This window comes from Betta splendens, chromosome 2 (assembly GCF_900634795.4).
Source record: "Betta splendens chromosome 2, fBetSpl5.4, whole genome shotgun sequence".
NCBI classification, from domain to species: Eukaryota; Metazoa; Chordata; class Actinopteri; order Anabantiformes; family Osphronemidae; genus Betta; species Betta splendens.
The window spans coordinates 1415909-1440705 of record NC_040882.2 but is presented as its reverse complement, the minus strand read 5'-3'; the positions used below and the strand labels follow the sequence as shown (position 1 = coordinate 1440705).

Below are 24797 nucleotides of genomic sequence, written 5' to 3'. Positions count from 1 at the left end.
CCCCTGGATGTGCATCGGTGGTATGACAGCAGGCTGCCGTCCGCAGAAATCCACCACCAGCGTTGATCAGGAGATGGTTCTGCTGGCACCAGTCCACAAAGTCTTAAGTCCTCTGTACTCTGCATCGTTATCATCGGTGATCAGTCCGAGATCGCAGAGCCATCAGAGAACCTCTGCAGAACACAGCTGTCTGTGCTGTGTCTGAAGTCTGATGTATATAGAGTGAAGAGGACGGGGGGCAACAGTCCCCTGTGGGGCCCCCACTCTGCAGGTCAGATGACGTCCTCTGCTCCTTTACCAGGTTGGTGTGCAAACTGCAGCGGGTCTAGGTAGGTTACTGTAGGTGACACTGCAGAGCTGAGTTTTAACTCAGTTGAGGTCAGTTGCTGTGGCTCCTGGGAAGTTCAAGGATGAGCTTCCAGCACACTGTGCCCTGGTCATCAGGGATAAGCTAAATCAGCCGCCTTCAGCACACACACAGTGTCAGCTGATTCATTGCTCCTTTCATCCCTGATCGCCCATTATTCTTGGCCTCAGGTATACTTAGTACTTTTTAAACCTGATGTTTTGGTCGAGTCATTCTTCTGTGATGAAGAACTGAATGTTTAATAAAATCCTTCCTTCTTTGTTTTGCTCTGTGTATTCAAACACTGGACGCAGCTGCTGAATATATTTTACATACATAAATAACAGACTCCAGCCTCAGTAGAAGGTGTGACTCCAGCTGGGTCCAGATTCACATCTAAACATCTTTACTCATTCTTTATAGACAAATCGATTGATTTCAGGTTGAGTCAGTGATGTTCTCAGATCATTGTCTCCTCCGAGTTTAAGGGTTTCAGAATAAAGGTTCACAAGCGTGTAATGTTTGTCAGACTGAATGTGTTTATTCACTTCAAGCTGTGAACTCTTAAAGTTGTAGGGTTTTCTCTGAACCTTGCTTTGCCTTCACATAACTTTAGTTTGGCCTCTTAGAAATCAGCGACAGACTCTTACCTGCATGGTGTAAACAGAAGCACCCACGAGCCGTAGTGTTTATGGGTTTAACTCTGTCACAGGTTATAATGAGCGTTACCACGTGACCACTGCGTGTCTGTGTTGCTCTCTGGTTTTATTCAGCGTAATGTTAAACCGTGCTCAACACATAAAACACACTCAGAAGCTCCCACATGTGCAGGACTTTACAGAAACCTTATTTCTACTGTTGAACTGTGTCTGATACAGAGCTCTAGCATAAGCAACCAGTAAAATACCAGGAAAATGAAATGATGATGCTGAGTGAGTTAGTTTGAATTCTTTAATTTCAGTGCCATCATTTGCTTTAAATCATGGGCTGTCAATGAGCTTCTGCTGTTTTTGAGACCACATAAACGCTTGTTTCCTGTTCCCTTGGCTGCAATCAGCCGAACAAAGATAATATTAAACTGTTTGTTCCTGATAAAACAAAGTTAAGCAGAGCCGACGATGCCATTAAGCCCCACATGTAAATGACTTGGAGACAGGGATGTGGGCATCAACAACATCCTGCCTATGCAACCTCCCCTTCGCTGACAGATGCTTTTGTTCCTAATGGACCAATCACTTCCCCCTCTGAGAGAGAGGGAGGAGAAAGGAGGACGGGGGAGGAGGGGGGTATGGGGAGGCGTCTCTCTTTCAGATAAACTTATTTTAATGTATGAAGAGTTCCTCCATATCCCTGTGGACTCGGCAGCCGTCACATGACTGGAAGCAGCCATGGTCCAGTAGAAGCCCGGCCCGTTCTGACACAGCGCGAGGAAGAGACGGATCCCAACGTCTGGCCTTTCATCCTCACCATGGATGTGACTATTTGTGCTCTGGAGCTGCTGGGGCTCTTTCTCTGTGCAGTGGCGTGGCTCGCCTCCCTCACCACCACCCTCATGTCCACCTGGCTCACTCAAACCACTGAGCTCCTGGCCACTGAGACCTTCCAGCGTGGCCTGTGGGAGATCTGCGTGGTGCAGGAGCTGGGGGGGCTGGAGTGCCGGCCCTACAGCAGCCTGCTGGGTCTGCCTCAGGACATCATGCTGGCCCGGACCCTCATGTGTGTGTCGCTGGCTGTGGGGCTGCTTGGATTCGTGCTGACTGTTCCTGCCCTGCATCTGGTCAACAGCTGCCAGGACCCGGTGGAGGAGCGGTTGTGCAAGAGGCGCCTGAAGGCAGCGGCGGCTGTGCTGTGCCTGGTGGCCGGCGTCCTGGGGCTCATCCCCGTCTCACACGTGGCTCATGTGGCAGTCACGCGCTTCTTCGATGAGACGGTTTCTGAGATGGTCCCCCGCTGGGAGTTCGGAGATGCTCTGTTCTGCGGCTGGACTGCCGGACTGGCCTACCTGCTGGCAGGAACGCTGCTGCTCATCTCTTGCTGGCGTCTGCCAGAGCAGGAGCGCGAGCTGGCGGGTCCCAGTCCGAAGCGGGGGGCACCGCTGAGGATCCCGTCCATTAAGACCAGATCAGAGTATGTCTGAGAATGCTTGTTATCAGAAAACACAGGTTGGGACCAGTTAGTAGAATCCAATCAGTCAGTTTGTCTGAAGAGAGTAAGAGAGCACAAATACGATGTTTTACTTAGACTCAGGATGCAGACAAGGGTTAAATGCTTAGTCAGCACAAACGTTCTCACACCACTGCATTATTGAATGTTCTACTGTCACACAGGCACAGAACAAACATCATCCTAAAGGTGGAACACAACTTAGAGTGAGTTACTAGAATCAATAAAACACATTCCAGTGTCCACATCCAGTTTGTGCTCAGCATCAGAAACAAAGTTGGATTTTTCAGCATGGAACATTGAAACAGTCAAACTACTACTGGAACAGAAGCGACTGTCGTTAGATCCGTAGATGTCAGATCACATTCATGTCCGTCCGTTTCAATCATTACACGAAAAAGTCACGAAGCCAAAGAAACAAACAAGCTGCTGTTTTGTGTCATATTTCAGGACTATATGTTTCAAAGACAACAACGACTAAAGTATAAAAACCTGTATTTAGCCCTGATCGAGTGTGAGGCTCCACAATGTGCATTATATTTTTGATATTTAGAAAGAAGCTTTCTTTATTATCAGTGTGCATGTCAATAGATCAGGACAATGAGTCAAACTTGGTTTGGTAAGTTTGTATTATACGTTACTGAATATGTAGAAACGGAATAAAATTATGTCATCAAAAATCTTTATGAGTGTTTATGTTCAAACAAAAACAGGAGAAGCTAAAAAGACAGAGTGAAAACCGTCTCCTGAGGTCTCAGCACAAAGCAATGAAGGTTTTTTGATGTGAACACAGACGTGTGTCTTCCTTCACCAATAAAACCAGATTATTCACAAAGAGTCACTTTGGCTCATCGTCAGTTCCTGTCCATGTTTTGCCATCATGTCCTTCAGCCAGTGGCTCTGTGTGCTGTCATTAACAGCCCCAGCAAGGAACACAGCATGTTATACACGTGAATGTACAGGATCATTTCAAATGTTTGGAGGAAACCATGTGAGTTTGTGTAGCGATGTGTCCTTATTGGTTGCATGAGATCAAATGTGAACAGATAGAGCGTCTCTGGCTCGCTCTGCTGCTGAGAGCTGCTGTTGTTTTGCTTGAACAATAAGTTCATTATCATGTGTCTGCTTCCAGCAGCGAGATCCACATCGGCTCAACATCTGCACCGTGTGACCTCCTCTGAGACAAACCACGACAACCTTTGCCAAAACATTTCAATAAAATTAAAGATAATTATCCACTTACCGAATGCTGTGGCCAACTATGTGTGAGCTGATTGGAAACATAGATTTTTTGGAGACCGTCTGGGACCTCACCGTCCCCATAAACACAGGAATAACAGATGCCTGAGAAGCAAACATGAAAGGCTGGGAGCAGCAGGATCCCACAGCCCAGCACCTTGTCTTAATCGCCATTTTCCTTTCTTGGACAATAGAGGTCTAATTTGAAGAATCTGCTCAGGAAGATGACCCCCTCACCCTTTATTGTTTAACCACAGGGGCACGTTGCCCTGCTCAGAGCACGGTGCCAACACTGATAAACCCTGTGGCTGCACAAACCAGGTCCAGGATGTAGAGCATGTCTCTGCAGGTTTATTACAGCAGCAGCTATTGTCTGACGGTGGGAAAGTACTGTCTGCTAAAGGAAACCCATGATGTGTTTGTCAGATGCTCCCCTGGCATGAAGATGGTGGTCAGGGTTGCGTGCCGATGTTCAAGACACAATGTGCGTCATCCACATCCAACCCATTCACACAATGAAGCAACATGTTTTACAGCTGGATGTGGAAAACCGTGAACCTGTCAACAACAACAAAAACAACAAAAACAACAACAACAACAAAAAACAACAACAACAACAACAACAACAACAACAACAACAACAACAACAACAACACGTTGCTGACTTCAGTCCTCTGCTTTGTGCTCCCCTTTTATTTATAACAGTTTGTCTCTACAGACTGTCTGTGTTTTGGGCTGCTCCTTTGGAAGGTGCTGGGTCTTTTCTGTGTGTGTTATCTCTACCTCTATGTCATCTGTCTGATGGAAGCTGGGACAGGCTCCAGGAAGCACAACCAGAAATGCACGGCCATGACAGACATTTTCTCAGAGTTTTTTTCTTTCATTAATGGGAAAGTTATACTGCATATTGCAGTAATTTAAAAAACGTCTTACAAAAGAAATTACGTGGGAGAGCTGATCTGCTACCGCAACGATGCCAAACGCTGATTAAGCTGGTGACGTCAAAAAGTTGACTACGTCCAAAAGTTGACTAGGGCAAAACGATAAAAACAATAAAAATGATGAAAACGAGAAAACATTGACAAAGATTAAAACGATGACAAAAGATGGCGATTAAAAAGATGATGAATAAAAAGATGACCAAGGCCATACTAAGACAAGATTAAATATATGACAATGATTCAAAAGTTGACCAAGGTAAAAAGATGTCAAAGATTAAAAAGTTGACCAAGGTGCATTGTTGACAATCATAAATAAGCTGACTAGCTTTTTGATTTGAATAAAGTATTTGTAAATAATTACCTAACTGTGTAATAGTTTAATAAATAGTAACAATTGACCAGTCAGAAACAAAAATCTTGCCATTTAAGGTAATAAATACATTGGTGCTTTTATTTTGAAAGGATTGTGAGGTTGTGTGTGAGTGATTACTAAACTATAAAATAGTCATTAGATAGTCATTCAATAGCCCTAAGAATAGCCCTATTAAAGCAAAAGATTTAGTTTAAGCCCTTTCAGAATAAAAGCACCCTAATAGGTGTGAGTGGTTATTTACTGAACTCTAAAGTAGTCTCATTAACGATTGGTAAGTATTCAGAACCAGAAATGTTCTAATCAATTTTGCCATTAATGGTAATAAATTGTAATTGGTGCGTTTATTTTGAAAGGATTTAGAGGAAATGTGTGGGGGTAATAGCGTAACTGTCAATTAGTCTTTAAATAATCATAATTAACCATTCAAAGGCAAAAACAGTGCAGTTAATAAATTGCATTGGTGCTTTTATTTTAAAAAGGACGTAGAGGAAGCATGTGTGGGTAATTACTAAACTGCATCTTTAAATAGTCATAATTACCCATCTAAAAGCAGAAATATTGCTATTAAATTAAATTATTTGGGTTGGTGCTTTTATTTTGAAAGGATTTAGAGGAAGTGTGTGCTTAATTACTACACAATCTAATAGTGTAGTTGACTAATCAGTAATAAGCATGGAAGTGCTCTGTACACTGAGCATCAGCAGTTCGACCTGTCAGTCAAATTGTCGCCATGGAGACGAAAGGCGGAAAAATCAGGCTCACTCTGCTCTGTGAAAGCAGACTTTCACCCTTGATAAATAGGCTTATTCCAGCAAAACCATAATAGTTATTACAAAAATATTTTCATTTTATGAATCCCAAGGCTTCCATAAACATGTGGAGTTAATTTTATGTTTGAGGACGAAAGCTTGTAGCCACAGACGCAATTTCAAAATATGTTTCCTCCTGTTTTTTTCTCCAGACGTCTGCTGAAAATTATCATTAGAGTTAATGGGAGAATTTCAGGATCTCTCTGCGCTTTGAGGTCGATAGCGACTAAAGTATAGGTCTGAGGGTATAGCCAGACACATCATTAGAAAGAAGACAAGTATGACTACGATTTAGTGAAATAATTACGTTCATAGAGTAGAAATTGTGGCTGTAGTGACGAGTTAAAAACACAAGTTCTGTCTTTAAAAAGCGCACCCTCTCACTCTACAGTAGCTGTGACATCACGGACTGTAGCTGACGCAATACACACTAATGGAAAAGCTAAAAATTTAACAAAAAACACACAATGTTTAAATGCTCACAAGTTGAAACGTACGGAACGTACAAGGACGCTGCTTTACACAGGCAAAGTTGAAAGGTGACACTTTTGTTGTTGAAATGACGTTTCTACGCCAAAGTATGACGATGACAGAAGCTGATGAAAAGAGCGAAGTGAACAAAAAGTTAAACGATGATTTCCATAGACGACCATTATAAAAAACGGCGAAAAAAGTTGAATAATGTAAAAGTTGAAAAGCTGAAAACGTGAAAAGTAATAGCACCCATCTCCTAAAGACGACACACGTTTAGAAAGTTGAACGACGTTTCTACGATGAAGCGTTAAGACAATGAAACCGACCGAAAAACGGGTAAAATAAGCGGAATAATAAAGACCGAAGATATCAATAGTGTGAGAGCTGTTCAGCTCTCCCACTAATAACTGTGCAAAACTGTGCAACTGTGCAACATTATTAATAGTACAAAGAAAAGAAACACAAAAACAACAATTTGCCATGAACATACTTCTAGTAACAAATTTGTACATGCACTTTGACTTGCTCAGTCTGTCAAGACTGGAAATAGGACCTGGGAATAGGAAATAGAAAAGCAATGGCATCCCACAGGGATGCATCCTCAGCCACTTCCTCACTGAAGTACAGGACCAGGGCCTCCAACTTCCATGTGTGGTCAAGGGACAACGCCTTTGTTTGTATTATGACTGCTACGAATGACTGGGAAGTGATAAGAAGCTGATCACTAGATCCTCAGTCAACAGTTTTAAATAGGTCCGTTAATGTTCTGGTGGCTGGCTGCCAATTCAAACCTCCAGTGTTAAGGATCTTCTAAGGAGCTAACCTTGTAACCACTAGTTAACCACTAGTCAACCACTAGTTAACCGCCAGTTAGTTTACTGTGAGCCTTACATCACTGCAGAGTTCCAGTGTGCGTGTCATTGTTCACATTGAGCAGAACTCCCAGTGCTGCCAGTCAAAAACAAAGGAACCAGTTTGCGTGAGTGCTGAGCAGCAGATGACAGGAAGTCATTCAGTGTATCAGTGGAAGGTCTGAGTGCGTTAATGCTTCAGAAATGAAAACAAGACAAGTGGATCCAGTCCTTTCCCTTTTCAACCTGAATCTATGTCAAACTGTGGAGATTGGAGGGTGTTAGTGTTAGTCCACTAATCATTTGTTAAAGCTATTTGTTTCAATTTATTGTTTAGAGATAAAAAAGAGTCAGGAATTACTTTCTAATTGGGACCACAGACACTTAATAGTTAATAACCTGTCCTTGTGATGGTCTTCCTGGCCGTCAGCTAGTCGACCGCTGCAGTCGGCAAACAGATTTATAAATATTAACAATTATAAAAAATATAAAAATTCTGGCCATTGTTTCATTGTTCTTAAACTTTATGTCTTCAGTAAAACTGTAAAAAAGTAAGACAGTTTTAATTAAATCAAATCTGTGTTAAGGTGGATTTACAATGAAATACACAAAATTCATTCTATGTACATCTGTTTTTAATGCAGCACAAAGGATGAAGCTTCATATTCAACACAGTCCATGATTCCTAGAAAAAGAATGAAAACATTCCCATCACTTCTTACATAACTCATATGTTTGAATGTGATACAATTTGTAGACACCAGTCGTCTTTGGCCTTAAGACATTTGAGACATGCAATCCTAATTTTGCAGAATTTTGCAAAATCAGGAGAGAGTGAGATTTGTTACTTAAAAAAAAAACACGGGAAAGTGAGAAATAAAAAGTGAGTTTGAAACTCAGACAGAAATTGTGAAAGTGTCAAACATGGAAAATAAAATCATTTAATGACATAATTCGACATTTAAATTGAGAAAACACAAGTAGTTCAGTTTTAAATTACAATTTTTTCCCCGTTTATATTTTGAATTATGGCCCCAGGTTGGCCCAATAAAAAAGGCACTGAAACGCTGAGATGTTCCATAAGTTTAATATAGTGCTTCCAAATGAAATTCATTATTTGCATCCTAATCAATAGGACAAAATTCAATACATTAAATCAGGAATGGTCTCATTTTAAGTATTGCACAGTGCAAACACATCATCTTCAAGCTTTTGTACCATCAGCTGCTTATTGCAGCAACACTTACATCCAAACATTATTGCAGGACATTAGGGCAGTCAACTGTTTAAATTTGAAGAGTCAGATCTAAGAATGTTGTGCACTCTATTATTATCAAGTGACCAGGCTTCACTTGCTGCTGATTGACTGAACACACCTGATGGAGGTTATCAGCAGCAGCTGGAGCAGGGACAGGTGGAGAAGCAGCAGGACGGGGTCATGCAGGACAAGGAGAGGCCGACCCTGGTCCACAGTGTAAACGTCCCCCATTGCTGCTACTCTACCAGACGAATGCTGGGAACCAGACTCTCCCTTCAGTCATTAGTACAGACAAATAAGACATTCATAGGCTGGTGATGATATCATTCCCTAAAACATATGTGATGATGTGGATTCCCCCAACTCTGTCTGGAGACTCTCTGTCCACAGCAGATGATGGCACCCCCTCGTCCCCCTGTCCCATCAGCAGCTCAGCAGTTACGGCATATAACCTAAACTTCAGCTTTGAAGGTTCACTAGCCTTTAAATGACTCTAATGTTTGAATATATGCTGTTACTGTCTGTCAACCACTGACATCAGTGATAGGCAGCAGATAAGGTCGGTTACAACAGTTTGTTCAAGCTACAGCATAGAACTAAGATCCACAACCGCTACTGAGATGAGTGGAATTTAACTAAAGCCGACCCACAATCAAATCTGTAGAAAATGTCAGACATTCACCTGCCAGATACAGTATGGACATCTGTGTTTACATCCATGAAGAACCATGAAAAAAACCCTTGGATCCAGATCAAATGGAGTTAAATAAGCCAACACACAACAACCAGACGTTGGAGTAAATACACAGACTAGTCCTCTAAGATAAGCACATGCATCCATTAGAAAGGAACTAGTTTGTCTGAGCCCAGCCCAGCAGGAAGCCTAAGGAAAGAAAACTAAACTGAACTAAACACAGCTACTGATGATCCAATTACTGCAGAGGAAGGCGCGCCCCCATGTGTCAGAGACCAGATAGTGACAGGTCACACGACCGAGTCCCTGACTATTGTCCTTGAACTCACTTGTGGAGACTAAGTTCTACTGAGCTGCAGCTTTAGCGTATTCAGGACTAAACTGAAGATTCAGATCCAGGATCTGCTATGCCTCACTCGAAGTAGTCTGATACTACAGTACCACGCACATACTACAGTACTTTTTATAGCTGTCTCACAGTGTTTTAAAGCCCCAGAGTGACGAGCAGGTGACCTTTAGCACCTCACATTCAGGACTCAAACACTTAAACATCTAGTTCATACTTTGTGTTTCTGTTTGTTGACACCAACAGAGTGAAACTCATTTTTAGTCGAGAACATTCACAGATAAAAAAATATTTAAGTTACAGTGGTCTAAAGAAGGATTCTAATCTGGATATAAGTGCGTGTTTGCTTTAGAACAATGATTGATTCTCTCTGTCTGCTTCCAGTTTAGGAGGTACATTAAATTCCTCCCACGTGTCCATGAGGATCCTAGAGCAGCTCCACAAATGGTCTAAGAGTGATAGACTCCTGTTTGGTTTGATGTTCTGTGCTGCATGCGGGGTGAATGGAAGCGAGTTCTGGGCCGATTCGACTGATGGCTCCGTCACTGCTGGGCCAGCAGGGCACTTCTGCTGGCCTTCATCTTGTCCAGACGTTTGGACAGGTGGCTGTTACTTGTCTCCAGCTCACCGGCCCGGTCCAACGCCGAGCGGAGCTGTGTGGACAGAGGGAGTGACCAACGTTAGCTCAAACCTGACCACACGAGAGAGCGGCTGGAGGAAATATACGCAGACCAGAAAAGAATGAACCCAATAATTAAACTAAATCTAAAAAAAACAAATTTAAAAGGTTAAATATTACATTTGTTATTAACAATAATGACTTTTTTAATTTGGTTCATTTAGACGCTCATCTTGTATTAGTATATTTTTTGTATGTTGCCATTTGCAAAGACATTTTAAAGCCTAAATAAACAACTGGATTCAAACCCTGAATGAAACAGGCTGAACACACGAACACTCTCACCTCTCTCTGCAGCTTTCTATTTTCCACCTTCAGTTTGTCTTCGGTCTGTTCCGTGTTCTCCAGCGCAGACTTGTAGCGTGTGACCTGACTCTCCAGACGAATCACCTGAGACCGTTCAAGGAATAAACAAAGCTTTAAAAGGATCCACCTTGTGCGTCAAATGCGGAAAGAAAGTGTCTGTACTTACGTTCTGTTCCAGAGATGTGACTTCCTGTTCCGACTTCACCAATTTAAACTTGAGCTCACTGATTTGTCTGTTGGCGTCTCCTAAAGGAAAGAAACCAGAGAGAGAGTCTAAACCCGGAAAAATTATGTGATATGAAAAATTATGTGATATGAAAATAATAAGAAACACATTAAATTAAACATCTGTAGCACTTTATTATAACTGTTAAGCATAGATAAGCATGAATCACCTGCATTAAGCCCTGGATGCTTTAGTTAATTATATAGAATAATTTCACGGTACAATATGAAACTAATACTCAACACATTATAAACGCTTCATGACACGTTCCTACTGTAAAGCATGATCTATTTTAAGAGTGAGAAGGCAGAAGGAAACGTGACGGAATCAGTGGAAGGAAGGAAGCAGTGGTACAGAGCACAGGGCAAAGGAACCAGGACACCAGCATACACGTCCTGGTATTAGTAGATCTAAGGTTCCAGTTATGAGCCCTTGGCTTTAAAGACAAGGCCAAAGACAATGACTCACTCTGCATCTCCAGAAGACTAGAGTCCAGTCCGTTCTCCACAGGCTGCTCTCCATCTGCTCTGCTCTGGTTCTGATCCAGCTGAGACTTCAACAGCCTCACCTGGGCCCAGCACACAAACACAAAACAACCAGATCAGTAAGATGAGGTCTGGTCCAATAAAGGCAGTCAACGGTTCTGAGCTCACCTGATCACGTAAACTCTCTCTTTCATCAAAGATTTTCTTTATCTTCAGCTCTGAAACAAAGCAGAAGTAACATTCATGTCATCTGGCCAGTAATGATCTGAGGTCACCTTTAATGTCCCTTTAAAGCCCTTTGACACGCACATGTTCACGCAGTGGACAGAGCTGACACACTGGGGGCACGTGTTCAGCATGTGTCAATTAACCTCTGAAGCCCCGCCCACTAAAGCATGCCTCTCCACTCGGTTTCTCTACACAGCAGCTAAACAAGCTGAACACAATATGATTAACAAAGACAAAGGAAGCACAGTCTACTCCTCCAGCAGGAGGACTGCTTCTCAGATTAAACCCTGCGGACACTGTCTTTAAGGCTGAGTCTGAGTGTGGGTCTGAGTCTGAGTCTGAGCTGAGGCTCCCGTGGACCCTGAGGTGCTGCTGTGTGGAGGCTCTAGCCACAGATGGTCACATTCCATCTCGTCACCATCAGAACTTTTCCTCCTGCTGCTGTGGACGCTGTGTGTTACCAGGGACATGACACTAACATCCTATAGTGACACCAGAACCAAGCAAGATTCACTCAGTCAGACTCAAACACTGACACATAGGATGGAACCTGAACAAACATGATGGAGGTCAGGGATCATCTATTACTGCTCCTCTAAATGATCATTTTGATCTGTTATAAATTACTATACAGTGAATGGATTTAACATAAATAATATTAACAGACAATAATTGAATGCAATATTCATCACATTATTATGATTTATGTGATGTCATCTGATTTGGAAATAGGACCAGAAGTTAAATATTACAAAAGAAAAAGCTTAACTATGATAAATTAAATCTCCTTAATATAATAAAATCCAATTAAAATAAACAAAAAACACTATGCATTAAATATTCACGTTGCACAGATATAAACAGTGGAAATGGTTTATTGTGAATATAAACAAAGAAAAAAAAGCAAAGAAAAATATACTAAAAATATACTACTGTAAACTTTAAAGTCGTTCATTTGACCGTTGAATCCATTGTTTCCCACTGGATTGACTTTAACTCCAGCAGGAACAAGGCTTTCAATGTGACACAGTCCTTGTTGTTCAGTGACTCCAGGACTCCTCTGCTTCGGCCATGAGTCACGGCAGCTCGTCACTTTAGGATTCATGGGCTTTGCATCGGATACATGAACATGCATCTTTACTGCCATACAGCAGCTGACGCTTGTTTTCCACATCCTCATGTTCCTGTCTGCTCTGACCTCTGCTCTTTAGGTCTTTAAAAGCCAACCTGCCTCTTTCTGCTCTGTGATGATGATGACGATGATAATGAACATTCTTCAGCTTATCTTCCAGTTCTAATATCCACCGACTGAGAGGACCTGGAATTAAGGGAACAGCTCTAGAGATTTTGGTTATGATCTGGTATTCAACAAAGCCTCTGAGCACGCTTTGTCCCCAGGGAGAGAGCACCAGGTGGCTGATCACGTCACAGGGGACAAACGGCAGCAGCATCAGAGACCTGGTGGCTTTGGTCTGGTCTTTACTCTGGGTTTGTGTAGCACAACTGTTCAGAACCGTGTCTGTGGCGAATTCCACACTTCCATAAACGCCCTGGACCTCCTCAGTTGCCCATTTTTCTTTCTTAACCTGAATATCTGCGCTTTGTTTAACTAAGGCCTTGACTTTTTGTAAAGTTTGAGGCTTAGTGTGTCCCTTATAAACCTTACAGCAGTCGATGTCTGGTGATTGATGCTGTCCAACTTTCTCTGGAAAATCACGAAAAGCACATTCAGCAAACCAAACAAATAAATTAGTCAGATGTAAAAATGGAAAAGCTATTGTAAAGATGTGGAGAAATAACTTGGTGTGAGTCCACCCAATGAAGTTGTCTTTTAATCTTCAATTACTTCTCATAGTTCTAGCTTGATCATTATGGTTATAGTTTATTTATTTATATTTATAAAGTCACAATATATATTTTGAAATGACTGCAAATTTAGAATTTAAATTGAATTTAAATTTATATTTATTATATATTTATATTTTATTATATTTATCTATATTTAGCACACTTATAGAGACACTAACTTCTGTCCTGGCCTATTTTTAAATGAAGGGATCCTAAACTAAGTTGTTGTTGTAAACTAAAACTAGTGAAAAAGCTTTTCAATGACAGCTGATGATTTTATGGCTTTTTAACCTGGATGTCATGGTTTTCAGACCTCCTGCTTCAGTTTATTCACTGGATTTGTATGTGATGCAGATGTAGAGATTGCATTACTTGTGAAATGCAGCCAGAGCAGGAAAGAGCAGCTTCGGAGTAGTTGTGAATTTGAAAGACACGCCTCGCCAGCTGTCCTCAGGTTTAACTATTCTTACCGAGTAGACTTTCTGAGCCTCGGAGGGAAGAATCCTGACCAGGTCTGGAGACCAAGGCTTCATCAGCATCTTCCTCACCCTCTTTTTGTCCTGCGTCTCCGTTAGTGGAGATTTGAGGCGACACTCCATGACTCTGTTCAGACAAGAATCTTTAGTTAATCAATCTATAAAGTATCAAGAACAGTTGTTACAAGTCTGAACCTGCTTTTACTAAAAGAAATATAAAACTGATTCTGAAAAACAAATTCTGCATGTATGTGTTAAAAGAGGAGATACACCATTCAGGTTTATGCTGCTTCCATCTAACTAATGATGTGGATGGTACAGGTAGGGTGGGTGGGATCCGAGAGGGAAATGACTCACATCAGCCAAGTATCATAAATGGATCATTACACACAAACCAGTGAAACATTAATACTCTGACCCAAATGGTGCCGTGGATGAATCCTGGAGCTAAGTGATTCATTTGATGGTGTTCTACCTTCAGCAAATCTCGGAGATGGACGACCTCAGCTTGAAGTTGGTCTCGTTCGATCCTAACAATATCAGAAACCTCTCTGTGCCTTTCTAAGGCCTGCCAGACGTTAGCAGAGCGAGAGGGAAGCAGAAAGAAATGAAGATGAAGGGTTAGGTAAGTACAGCATAACCTGACTCTGGTGATGCTGTCATAATTATTTCATTATCATCTAGTGAAAACTAGGAGTACATCTATGATGTCAAAGAGAAATTGTGCAGCGTCGTACCGCAATTTTCTTCTCCTTCCACTGCAGAGCTTCCTGCAGGTCACAGACCTCCTGACAATAACTGCTGCTCTTCACCTGGAGCTCAGACGCCTCCTGTTGCAGAGGAAGGGAAGCAGAGAATGAGCCATCATGTGGTCGCTCTGTGCCAGCTGGGAGTTAGACTGACTGTGTGTGTAGAGAACTGACCATCAACAGCTCCTCAGCGTGTCTCAGACCTTCTTTCATCTCTTTGAATTCGAACTGAAGAACACTGTGAGTGTGACGCTCCCGCTCCAGCTCCTGGAAACATACAGCGTTAGTACCATTGTCTGGCTGCTGTCCCCGTGCATCACCCTGTGGAGCTCTCACCTTGCTCCTGTCGTCGCACTGACGTCGCGCCTCCCACAGCAGCTCCTCCATGTCGCTCAGCTCCTCCTTCAGAGTTTCCACTTGGTAGATCAGGGACGACTTCTCGTTGTGAAGCTGTGCGTTAGACATCATTGCTTTGCGGTACTTGTCCTCTGCCTCGGCCAAGGAGTCCTGGTTCCAAAACATACAGCAGCAGAATTAATGCAGGGCTCCATTTTCCGCACTGCTGGCATTAATAATTTCAATTATTATTATTATTATTATTATTATTAGTAGTAGTAGTAGTAGTAGTAGTAGTAGTAGTAGTAGTAGTATTATAAATACAATTATAGGTTATCGTGTCATTAACTGACCAGACTAAATATGCTCATAGCTTAATACTCTATTTGAATAACATGAGCTTGTGAGGATCTTTGTACCTTTATTTCTCTAATCGATGCCTCAGTTTCCACAGAGAATGACGTGTCACAGCTTCCTCTGCGAGATGAAACTCCACCCAGAGAGGCGAGCGTGGCAGCCGACAGAGTGGAAGCCGTTCTGGAGCCCTGGGGGACAGAAGCCGCAGCTTCAGGCACCAGATGCAAGAGTTCATGCGAGGTTTCATAACACCAAAGGTCAGTTTTAGTTTGATGAGAAAAGATCTATAACCTACTTAATTACAAAATGTTACAGGAGTCTAAAGTCTAAAACCTAAAATATGAATAATTATTGTTCCAGACAAATCCCCAATCTATTTAAAAGACATCATAGTTAATCGTAATTAGTTCAGTTGTACTTACAGCTAATGAACAATGTGATCACTTACTTTATCCAGGAAATCTCTGTCCGTTCTATCCTCAACCTAAACAGACAAACAACTGATTTAAATGTTTGATGAGGACTGATGAGTAAAGCAGCAGGAGGACCATCAGATGCAGCAGAGATAGAGATGGGAGCTCACCACTGGGCTGGCGCGGGCTGAACTGGCCCTGGATGAGGCTCGAGAGCTTGAGCCCAGAAACCCACTATAGTCTGAAGGCTGGAAAGAGGAGCAGTTCAGTCAGTTACTATGAAACTAGACAAACAGGTCTGAATGCTCTGTAATGTCTGTCAGTGGGAAAAGCTGGAAAAGGCAACAGGCCAGTCTAAACTTCAGCTAGAATGGGATAGACAGACAATGTTTTCTGTCATCTCTTAGTTCCCTAAACCCTCGTCCCTTCTACAAAGTACAGTCACTCTGTGTGTATCTAAAACCCATGGAGCCCTGTATCCTGTTGAAGAGCTCTGAGGGTCCAGGCCCTGGTTCCTTGTGTCATGTAGAACCAGCTGATGTTTTACCCTCTGCTTTTAAGGTGAAGACCAAACAAAGGGGGGGTTTTATCTTGTGACGCAATATAAGAGAAGATGTGAGCTGATACTGATAATTAATCATGTGAACTCTGACCTTTGACCTGAGTGACCCTCCCAGTTTCATCCACTGCTGTTCAGACATTGATCAAGGTGACCATTTACTAACTACTGTTAAATATCATGTGTCATTTACATGAGTGAGTAAATCTAAAGCAAACCCTCTCAGACAGACACAGTGATGAGAGGCTGCAGCATCCAGGCCAGTATTTGTACCCTATAGAGGTGCTGAGGCTTTGTCAGAGACGGTTTGGAATCCATTTGGTGTGGCTGGTTTCACAGGAACACTATTAAAACTCATTAGGACTAAGACATTTAGGCATCAGAGCAACAGTAATATATTAAGCCCGACTTTATTCAGAAACTCACCCTGAGGCTGCCTCGACTCCCCACAGACATCCTCTCCTCATCGTCTGACACCTGTACACAGACACAAGGTGACAATAGAAAAGTTTGAATTGCAGTAATACAGTCTTTAAATGAATGATACATATTTAATAACAACATCTGAGAATAGTTTCCAGTGTAGAAACACACTATCATTAACTGAACTAAACCAGGAAAAGGTAAAAAGAAAACATCAAACATCCTCCGATGGACTGACATGCTGGAAATAAAGATATTATTTCAAGATCAGTGATGGGAAAGCAAATTACAATCTGATAACTAAATAGTTGTGGTTGGTTGGAGTCAAGAAGAGAAAGATACAGACCGATGTGTGTCTCCACGAGTGACGAGAATAACGCTCACTATCCTCCTGAGATTACAAACAACAGTTAGACTGATCACATCAGGAGCAGCTTCCGTTAGACATGAATTCACCACACACATGCAGAAAGACATCGGCCAAACTTTAAATACATGCACAATAAGGCATTATTAAAATACATGGTTAAATAATAAGAAATTAGAAAAAAGGCAAATCTTGAACAAACATAAAGCAGTGGCCTAAATATGTGACATCGTTGTTATAGTGGTGCTATAAAAACATTTGTGTATGATGTGATCAGAGCCAGCAGAAACATGCAGTGATAATCTATTAGATGTGGATTAAACACTATTAATCCTCAGTCTGTCTGAGCATGTGCACAACAACAACAACACATGAAAACCTGGCGGCTCCCCGTGGATCCCAGTGAGGGAACTGGGCAAAGTGGGTCAGTCAGACGGCTTTAGTCTGGGCTTCAGCCTCCAGCTGCTCAGCAGATTTACCAGGAAGCTGACCCTCAGCATCACACGGTTCTAGTGCTGCTCATCTCAGGTGTGTCAGGGTTACGTTTCCACTTTCCCCTTAATTTCTTTTCAGCACTATGAAGCACAGACCAGGTGGCCAACCACCCAGCGCAGCTCTGCTCCGCAGGAGATGTCTGGCTTAAGCTGGAGTAACTGGCTGCTCTATAGTCTGACCTTACATTAGACTAAGGCTGTGATACACACGCAGGAATTAAGGCAAAGCAATAGTTAGTTCATTATTTAATTAATTCATTATAGATGATTCGTTTCCATCACCTCCAGCTGCACCTACGCTCACAGCAGTCATCGCTAGTTCCTGGGCCAGAGTGTTTGTCTGCTGGGGTCATTGTTGGGATGAGGACGGATGTGGACACACAAGCAAGAATGTTAAAGTAGCAGCTTTGCTATTCTGCATCTTAAAAGTAATAGTACACATATGTTGTACCTGTTCAATATTTGTGGTACAGTATTTTGTACTTATTGATGTATGACCTACTGTTATGTTATTTTATCTATTTAAACTATTTTTCACAAGTTATTTATTTGATCATTTGACCTAACTGCGTTGTGGAGCAGGACTTAAGTTTTAGTTAGCTTCAGTCAGTATTAGGTTCTTTTTATAGTCTCAGTTCTATCATCTTAACACAAAGCATTGAGCAGCAAACCTGGAGAAATAACGTCCCCCACAAATTAATTAATCATGATGCATATTTACAAATTGATCTCTAGTTACTACATTTAAGGGGAAACTAGGTTTTCATGGGCCAGACATCCTAACGTCTTCCACCATTTAGTCAGAAAACAGAGTCCTACCATCCACTGTTCAATGTGACCCCATTTATTATCCAGACCATAATACTTCTGCAGAAGAGGAGCAAGAGCAGGAAGATTAAATGGTGAAGGAAAACAACTAGCCAGGAATAAGACATGTAGGATGGAGAAGTTATTCGTACCTTGTGACAGTGAAACATCTACATGAAGGGCAAGACACAATAGCAGAAACACAAGGGGTCAAGGTTTAGAGGAAATTAAATCAGAGGAGCAGGAAGTCAGATCAACAAAGATGGAGGAAACAGTTGGTTTAGCAGGATCGTCATCTATTATCTGCTACTACAGTACCAGCTGGTCACCAGGTCACGATGCTTCTAAAGCATTAAGTTACTGTCAAAGCCAGTGTTATTCAGGACAAATCAACCAGACACACAAATCCTTGACCCCAGTAAAACAAACTTTGACTTTAACTGATGGAAGGTCCCTAAAGGTTCCTAATGGTTCTTAAAAGTTTCTAAACGTTTCCAGGATCCAGAAGGTTTAACTCCTAAACATTTGTTTTTGATCTACAAAAGAAAAATAAAAAAAATGGGTGTATAATACATATGTAAAAAAGGAGAAATATATGATAAATATATGATTGAGGTATTTTATACAAGTTAGGTCTTTTATACAAGGTGATACAAGTTATTACTGTGTTAAGGACTTTTGAAGTTAACTTAAAGCACCATCCAACTCAATTTTCATCACACTGACAAGAAACAAACCTTAAAAATATTAGTTTCTGTTCTTAAAGTCTCTAATTAAGTTAATTACAATCAACAGTTCTTCAGTACATTAAAATAACTTTAACAACAATAACAATAAAATGCAAAAAACTTAGCTCAGAATTTAAATCAAGTAAGACCTGACATCATTTCATCTGTGCTGATACATTTTCGAGGCAACCGACCCGGTCCTGAGCTCACCTCCTTCTGGTGCCTCTCCAGCTCCTTCATCCTGATCTCTCGGGCCTCAGCTCGTGCCGCTCGCTTTGCTGCCAGTCTGGCCTCTGCCTGACACACAGAGGATAAATAATCACCAACTATCCAGAACCAGTAATCATCAAAGTTTTCATTTTCATCATCATCATTTCATCCGCAGTTTTATTTTATAGAAATAGTAAGAAAATTATAAGAACACATTTAAGGTGCAATAATAAGTACTTGGGACAGTGCCTGTGGCTCTGGTTCAACGGTTCAGCAGCAGAGAGGTCTGGGATCACCAACATAACACACAATGTGTGTGTGTGTTTTCACAAAGACACATAATAGATAGAAAGAAAAACGTTAAGACGTTTTGTTTGGTTTGTGTAGGACTACAGCTGCTTATTTCAAATTCAAACTGCCATCACTTAAAGATTACCCGCTACACGTTTTCTAGTGGTAGTAGTGATGCCACGTCTTTTAGATTTGGTTTAAATGACCGAAATAATAATCGTAATTCTCTTTACATCGATCATCGATCGTGACTGTTTAACTTCATTACATGACGCTCTCGTTATTGCTGCAACATCTTTGTTCTTCCACATTTTGCGTCTGATTGACACTGCACGAGTGACCACCAAGTTATTTTGTCACTTTTAATATCTGTATGGGACCAGTTAAACCAGTAAGATGCTTTCATGTTGCATGAACGTAATTAGAGCCAAAAGCTTTTCATCAGAACCTTAATTCTGCCTTATTTTAAATACACTGAGCTCTGCTTTGTTATTTACAGATGTAATAAATATCCAGTCCATCTGATCAATGTCTGTTCCTGCCTAAGACCAGTAATAAAAAGCTTATTTCTTTCTCATTTTAACTCCATGTCCTCTGCTGGGTTATACCGTATTAACAGAGTTACTAGACGTTTACTCTATTCTACCACTGTCTGTACCTGTCTGAGGCCAGTACAACCAGTATAATAGGATTTTCATGTTGCCAAATTGATTGACGTCAAAATCTTTTGATCAGAAGCTTATTTCCTCCTTATTTAAGATAATGGAGCTCTGCTGAGTTATATTACATGTAACAGACTTAATGAACATGAGGAACTTAATTCTGAGATTCAAGTCGTCAGTTGAGAGGAGCTGAATTGCGTCTTTTCACCGTGCGCCAGGAACATATATATGTGTGAGGGATCATCAGCTTTGGACTACATATGGTCAGAGGAGTGATGGAAATCAGCTTCAGGATGCCACGAAGAAACCAGAAAAAACAGCCGGGACAGAACGGTTAAATGACTAGTAAGTAGGTGATATATTTGACCTCTTACTGTTTCAACTTGAGCTGTGAATTTTGAGTAAAGGTATGAGCTGATGCCGGCTGTGTTTTGAATGAGAGGTTCGTCAGGATGCAGTGCATTTTGTGTGTTGTAGGTGGCAAATAAAAGATCCATCCATCCATCCATCCATTTTCCAAGCCGCTTATTCCCATATGTGGGGTCACGGGGGTGCTGGAGCCAAACCCAGCTGGCTATGGGCGAGAGGCAGGGTACACCCTGGACGGGTCGCCAGTCCATCGCAGGGCAACACAGAGACAGACAACCATGCACACACACACACACACACACACACACACACACACTCACGGGCAATGGAGAGAGTCCAATCAACCTAATGCACACGGGGAGAACATGCAAACTTGTGCAAACTCCACAAAGAAAGGCACCAGGGCCGCCTCCGGGAATCAAACCCAGAACCTTCTTGACGGTGCTACCCACCGCACCACCGTGCCGCCCAAAAAAAGATCAAATTTTCATAATAACTTGCTTTTTTTATGGAACAAACAGTTAACAACACAAATAGAGTTGGATATGATGCCAATGTAGTCAAAGTGTAGATCTCAGCATGTTGTCAGTCTAGAATCAGTATAATGTTTGGGCTGCTGCTACTCTGGATTAAAACATGAAGGTCGACCTAATAAAGTATAACACTGAACATTTTGTTTCCAGCTCGGTCTGAAAAAATTAAATCAAAATAAAGTTAAATCTAATGAAGCTGACCCTGACTTAGTTAACAGACACAGACACAGACAACAGTTAACAGATACAGATGGTTTGTCAGTCTGAATCTTTACAGACTGACGTTTCTCTGAAGTTATTGTTGTTGTCCTCTCAAGCGCCTGGTTTAATTAGTATTTATTGGGTTTTCATTAGACTACAACGAGCAGCACCTACAGTAGGACACAGTTAAAGCCAAACATGTCTACTTTAAGTTCTGTCCCCTTTATATAACTTCATACCTCATGAAGTTTATAATGCTAAACCTTCAAACAACTGATGAACTAAACACTAGCGCCAAACAACACGAAGAGGAAATACTGGCATCAAAGAAGAAGAGGGGGTGACACTGGCACATCACCAGACAAGGAGGAAACACTGGAAACATACAAGACTAGGATGAAACACTGGCACCGAATGAGACGAGGAGGAGACACCAAGGCACCAAACAAGGCGAAGACAATAATTATTATTAATTATATAAAGTATTTGGAAACAGTGGAAAGGAAGAAACCTGCCCAAAGGTGAACTTCAAACCATCCAGACCAACGATGAGGCATTCAAGGACTCCTAAACTGAGACTAAAAGTGCTGAGTGACTTAGCAGCCCTTAGCTGATCTCTACCTGATTTTTCCCAAAGGGTCACTGGGTGGAAGCAACCTCAGGTTCACTGCATTTATGTTTTATTTTTAATCAGAATAATTCTAGTTTTGTGTCCTGAGACCAAATGATTTCATGTACCAGTGACATTGTTGAACACAATCTGACGAATGAATGATGTTTTATTCCGCTGCTGCTTTTCCCACAGTACGACGATAATTGGGACCTGCCCCGCATTAAACAACTGTAAATCTGAGTCAATAAGCTGTCAAGCATGGAATTAACTGGATTTACCTCCCGTGCGATCTGGTTAAGGGCATCGTTCTCTGCGATGAGCCTCTCTCGGTTTGGGATCCTCTTCCTGCCGGGTCCTTGGGTCCCCATCGTCCAGCATGTATTACTATCCACAGAGGGTTCTTCAGAACCAAGCATGTAGATGTGGAGATCCAGAAAAGAAAGGAATAAAGAGAATGGGCTGCTGTTCTTCTGACCTGCTGTTTTTATGGCGCTTTCCTAACCTGGTGCTCTTCTAACGTGGTGTTCTTCTAAGCTAATGTTCTTCTGTGTTCTGCTCTTCTAACCTGATCATCTGATGTTCTTCTAACCTGATGTTCTTCTAACCTGATATTCTGATGGTCTTCAAACCTGATGTTCTGGTGTTTTCATAACCTGATGTTCTTCTAACCTGATGTTCTGATGTTCTTCTAACCTGATCATGTGACGTTCTTCTAACCTGATATTCTGATGTTCTTCTAATCTGATGTTCTAGTGTTTTCATAACCTGATGTTCGGATGTTCTTCCAACCGTATGTAATGGTGTTTTCATAACCTGATGTTGTTCTAACCTGATGTTCTTCTGATCCGGTGTTCTTCTACGTTCTGTGTGGATTCGGTTTTCCCGGCTCTGAATCCTTACGTCCCCATGGTTCAGGAGTCTTTTCCCCCGCAAACATTCGCGGTTCTTACTGACAGCCGTAAAAGCTCCGCCGTTTGTTGGTGTTTTTGTTGGTGATGTTTGCGGTGATGTTCTCCGGTCGTCGTCCCGTTGTTCTGTCGTTAACTGCGGCTACTACGGACACTACAGACAACGACCAACCGTTCGTTGATGACAAATTACGGAAGCGTCAGTAAAACAGCCGGTAACGTGTTCATCTTCTGCCGAGTCTAAGCACCGGTGTCATGTCCTTCGGTTCAGTCAACAGAACGCGGGTTCGGTGGCCGGTGGTCCCCGAACGCATCAGTACACGAATCACTGCAGTGAGAGGTGGTAACGCCAGACGCGTCTTCTTCTTCGTTAGGTTGTGTTTGTGCAGCTTTGCCGCCCTCCGCAGTCAGGATGTGGTCAGTTACGGACTCATGTCCGGGTCCGGACCCGCTGGTACCGACCACAACCAGCGAAGTAGGACCGTTTCTAAGGATCTGTCATATCATTATTGTTTCGCTCCGTCATGTTACCTTCACGGACTGTGGGAGCTGGGGGTGTTCACCAACCTCCTGCATTCACATGGTTACTGTGAACAAAAAAAAGCATCAAAATGCGTCACGAACTATTTGCTTTGGCTTCTCCTACCGTCACAAATGCAGTAAGAAATGCGTTCAAGACAATTCTGTTCATCCTAATTAATGTGTAAATATGCATGTAAAAATGCATATTTGGAGCTGTTAGCTGTTTCTGGTCAGCGAGTCTGCTCAAAGTCTGGGCCCCAGGCTCATCTATAAAATTCTTTACTATTTTTATTTATACTAAGAATAATCAGATTTAAAGCAATTCACATTTTTTATATATTTATTTTATGATTTAAGATAACTATCTCCATGAATGAGTAAAAGATCAGCTTTTTTAACCCTCCAGTTATGTTCTCCTGTAATCTAAAATATTAGTATTTACATTGTACAAAACTTCTTCTGCTATGGTTAATAAGTGTAATGCAAACCCTTCCTCCTATATACAGTATTACAAAGATGTTGTTCAGATTAGTGAAATAGAAGAGTCATATTTGTTTCCTTCCTTTGTGAGACACACAAATCTGATCATGACGTGAGCTAGAGGAGGATGTGTTCAAAGATGAAGACCAGCTGAATTTGGTTATCGTGATTATGAACAGGACTGCTCCAAGCAGAATATTCACAACAAAGAATGGTGACCAACATTGGTCTGCAGAAAACACAATAAACACAATGGCCCAGAAGATGCGGACTCAAGTCAGATTATACAGAAAATCCTTCTTGGAAGGACAAATTTAGAAGGCAGGCTTGTTTTGGGGGTCCTCGTCCTGGCTGGGCTCTATAAAGAAAGAATCAGACACAGGTAGGTGTAGAGTTTTCATATTTTCTCCAGATCCATTTTGATAATAGATAATCAGGAGCTTTCAGACAGGAGTAAGACATGCTGGCAGCTGGTGGGACAGCGTTTGACTACTGCTTACTGCTGTACAGTATGTTTCTCTGTTGGCTTGTGTTTGTTGTCTGTATTCCTATTGGTAAATCAATGTTACGCTTCCTGATTTCTGTAGTTTATGTTCATGTAGTGTGGTTCCTCTTCGTTTGTACTGTCTGTGTTAGTTTGTTTGTTGTTAGTCTGTCTGTCTGCTTGTAGAGCTGCCCATGAGCGTTTTGATACATTTCCCAGGACAACGTTTCTTTTCTCGGTAATTATGTTTATAGTGATGAAAACTAAAAATAATTCAATTACTCAACTGAACTCTTATTGTGTTTTGTGAATTGTTTTCTAATAAATATATCTGTAATCTAAATGGGTAAAAACAAAAAACCCTCACCGGGAATTTAATAGTTATATTTAGAGCAGCGAAATAGTTGAAAGGTGCCATTTTGTTGGTGATTTTCATTACTATGGAGAAAATATAGTCTTTGACCAATAAATCACAAAAATAAATACTGACATTTCACAAAACACCACATTAATTAAAGTTGAAGTCCATCATTGGTTTCTAAATGATCC

At 41.6% G+C, this 24797-nt stretch overlaps 3 protein-coding genes across 8 annotated transcripts in view; 1 reads left to right on the top strand and 2 right to left on the bottom strand.

The window, feature by feature from the left end:
• The first annotated feature begins 1680 nt into the window (after nucleotides 1–1680).
• Nucleotides 1681–3191, top strand: LOC114851341 (putative claudin-24). The gene has a single exon (XM_029143116.3). The coding sequence runs from the start codon at nucleotides 1719–1721 to the stop codon at nucleotides 2481–2483; it is 765 nt and encodes a 254-aa protein (XP_028998949.1). The 5' UTR covers nucleotides 1681–1718; the 3' UTR covers nucleotides 2484–3191.
• A 5076-nt stretch (nucleotides 3192–8267) lies between these two features.
• lrrfip1b (leucine rich repeat (in FLII) interacting protein 1b) lies at nucleotides 8268–23315 on the bottom strand. 5 transcript variants are annotated; one of them, XM_055504602.1, is made up of 20 exons: nucleotides 22668–23315; nucleotides 22133–22254; nucleotides 19186–19272; nucleotides 18400–18417; nucleotides 18260–18307; nucleotides 16926–16970; nucleotides 16583–16633; nucleotides 15768–15845; nucleotides 15633–15668; nucleotides 15247–15372; nucleotides 14828–14998; nucleotides 14666–14758; nucleotides 14480–14572; nucleotides 14218–14310; nucleotides 13737–13869; nucleotides 11359–11408; nucleotides 11174–11273; nucleotides 10646–10725; nucleotides 10459–10563; nucleotides 8268–10147 (listed from the first exon to the last, which is right to left on the bottom strand). In XM_055504602.1, the coding sequence occupies exons 2-20, from the start codon at nucleotides 22220–22222 to the stop codon at nucleotides 10037–10039; spliced, it is 1608 nt and encodes a 535-aa protein (XP_055360577.1). In that variant the 5' UTR covers nucleotides 22223–22254; nucleotides 22668–23315; the 3' UTR covers nucleotides 8268–10036. The 5 variants fall into 5 exon arrangements, with proteins under 5 accessions (XP_055360577.1, XP_028988364.1, XP_028988402.1 ...); XM_029132531.3 differs by having other exon boundaries at nucleotides 22684–23314; XM_029132569.3 differs by lacking the exon at nucleotides 22668–23315 and having other exon boundaries at nucleotides 18400–18783; nucleotides 22133–22186.
• Nucleotides 23316–24147: 832 nt separating this feature from the next.
• The window catches only part of mlpha (melanophilin a), a 9204-nt gene continuing 8554 nt past the window's right edge, over nucleotides 24148–24797 (bottom strand). For both annotated transcript variants that reach the window (XM_029142892.3, XM_029142893.3), the window contains one exon: nucleotides 24148–24797. This exon is cut by the window's right edge and continues 378 nt beyond it. The gene's annotated coding sequence lies outside the window, so the exon portion shown is untranslated.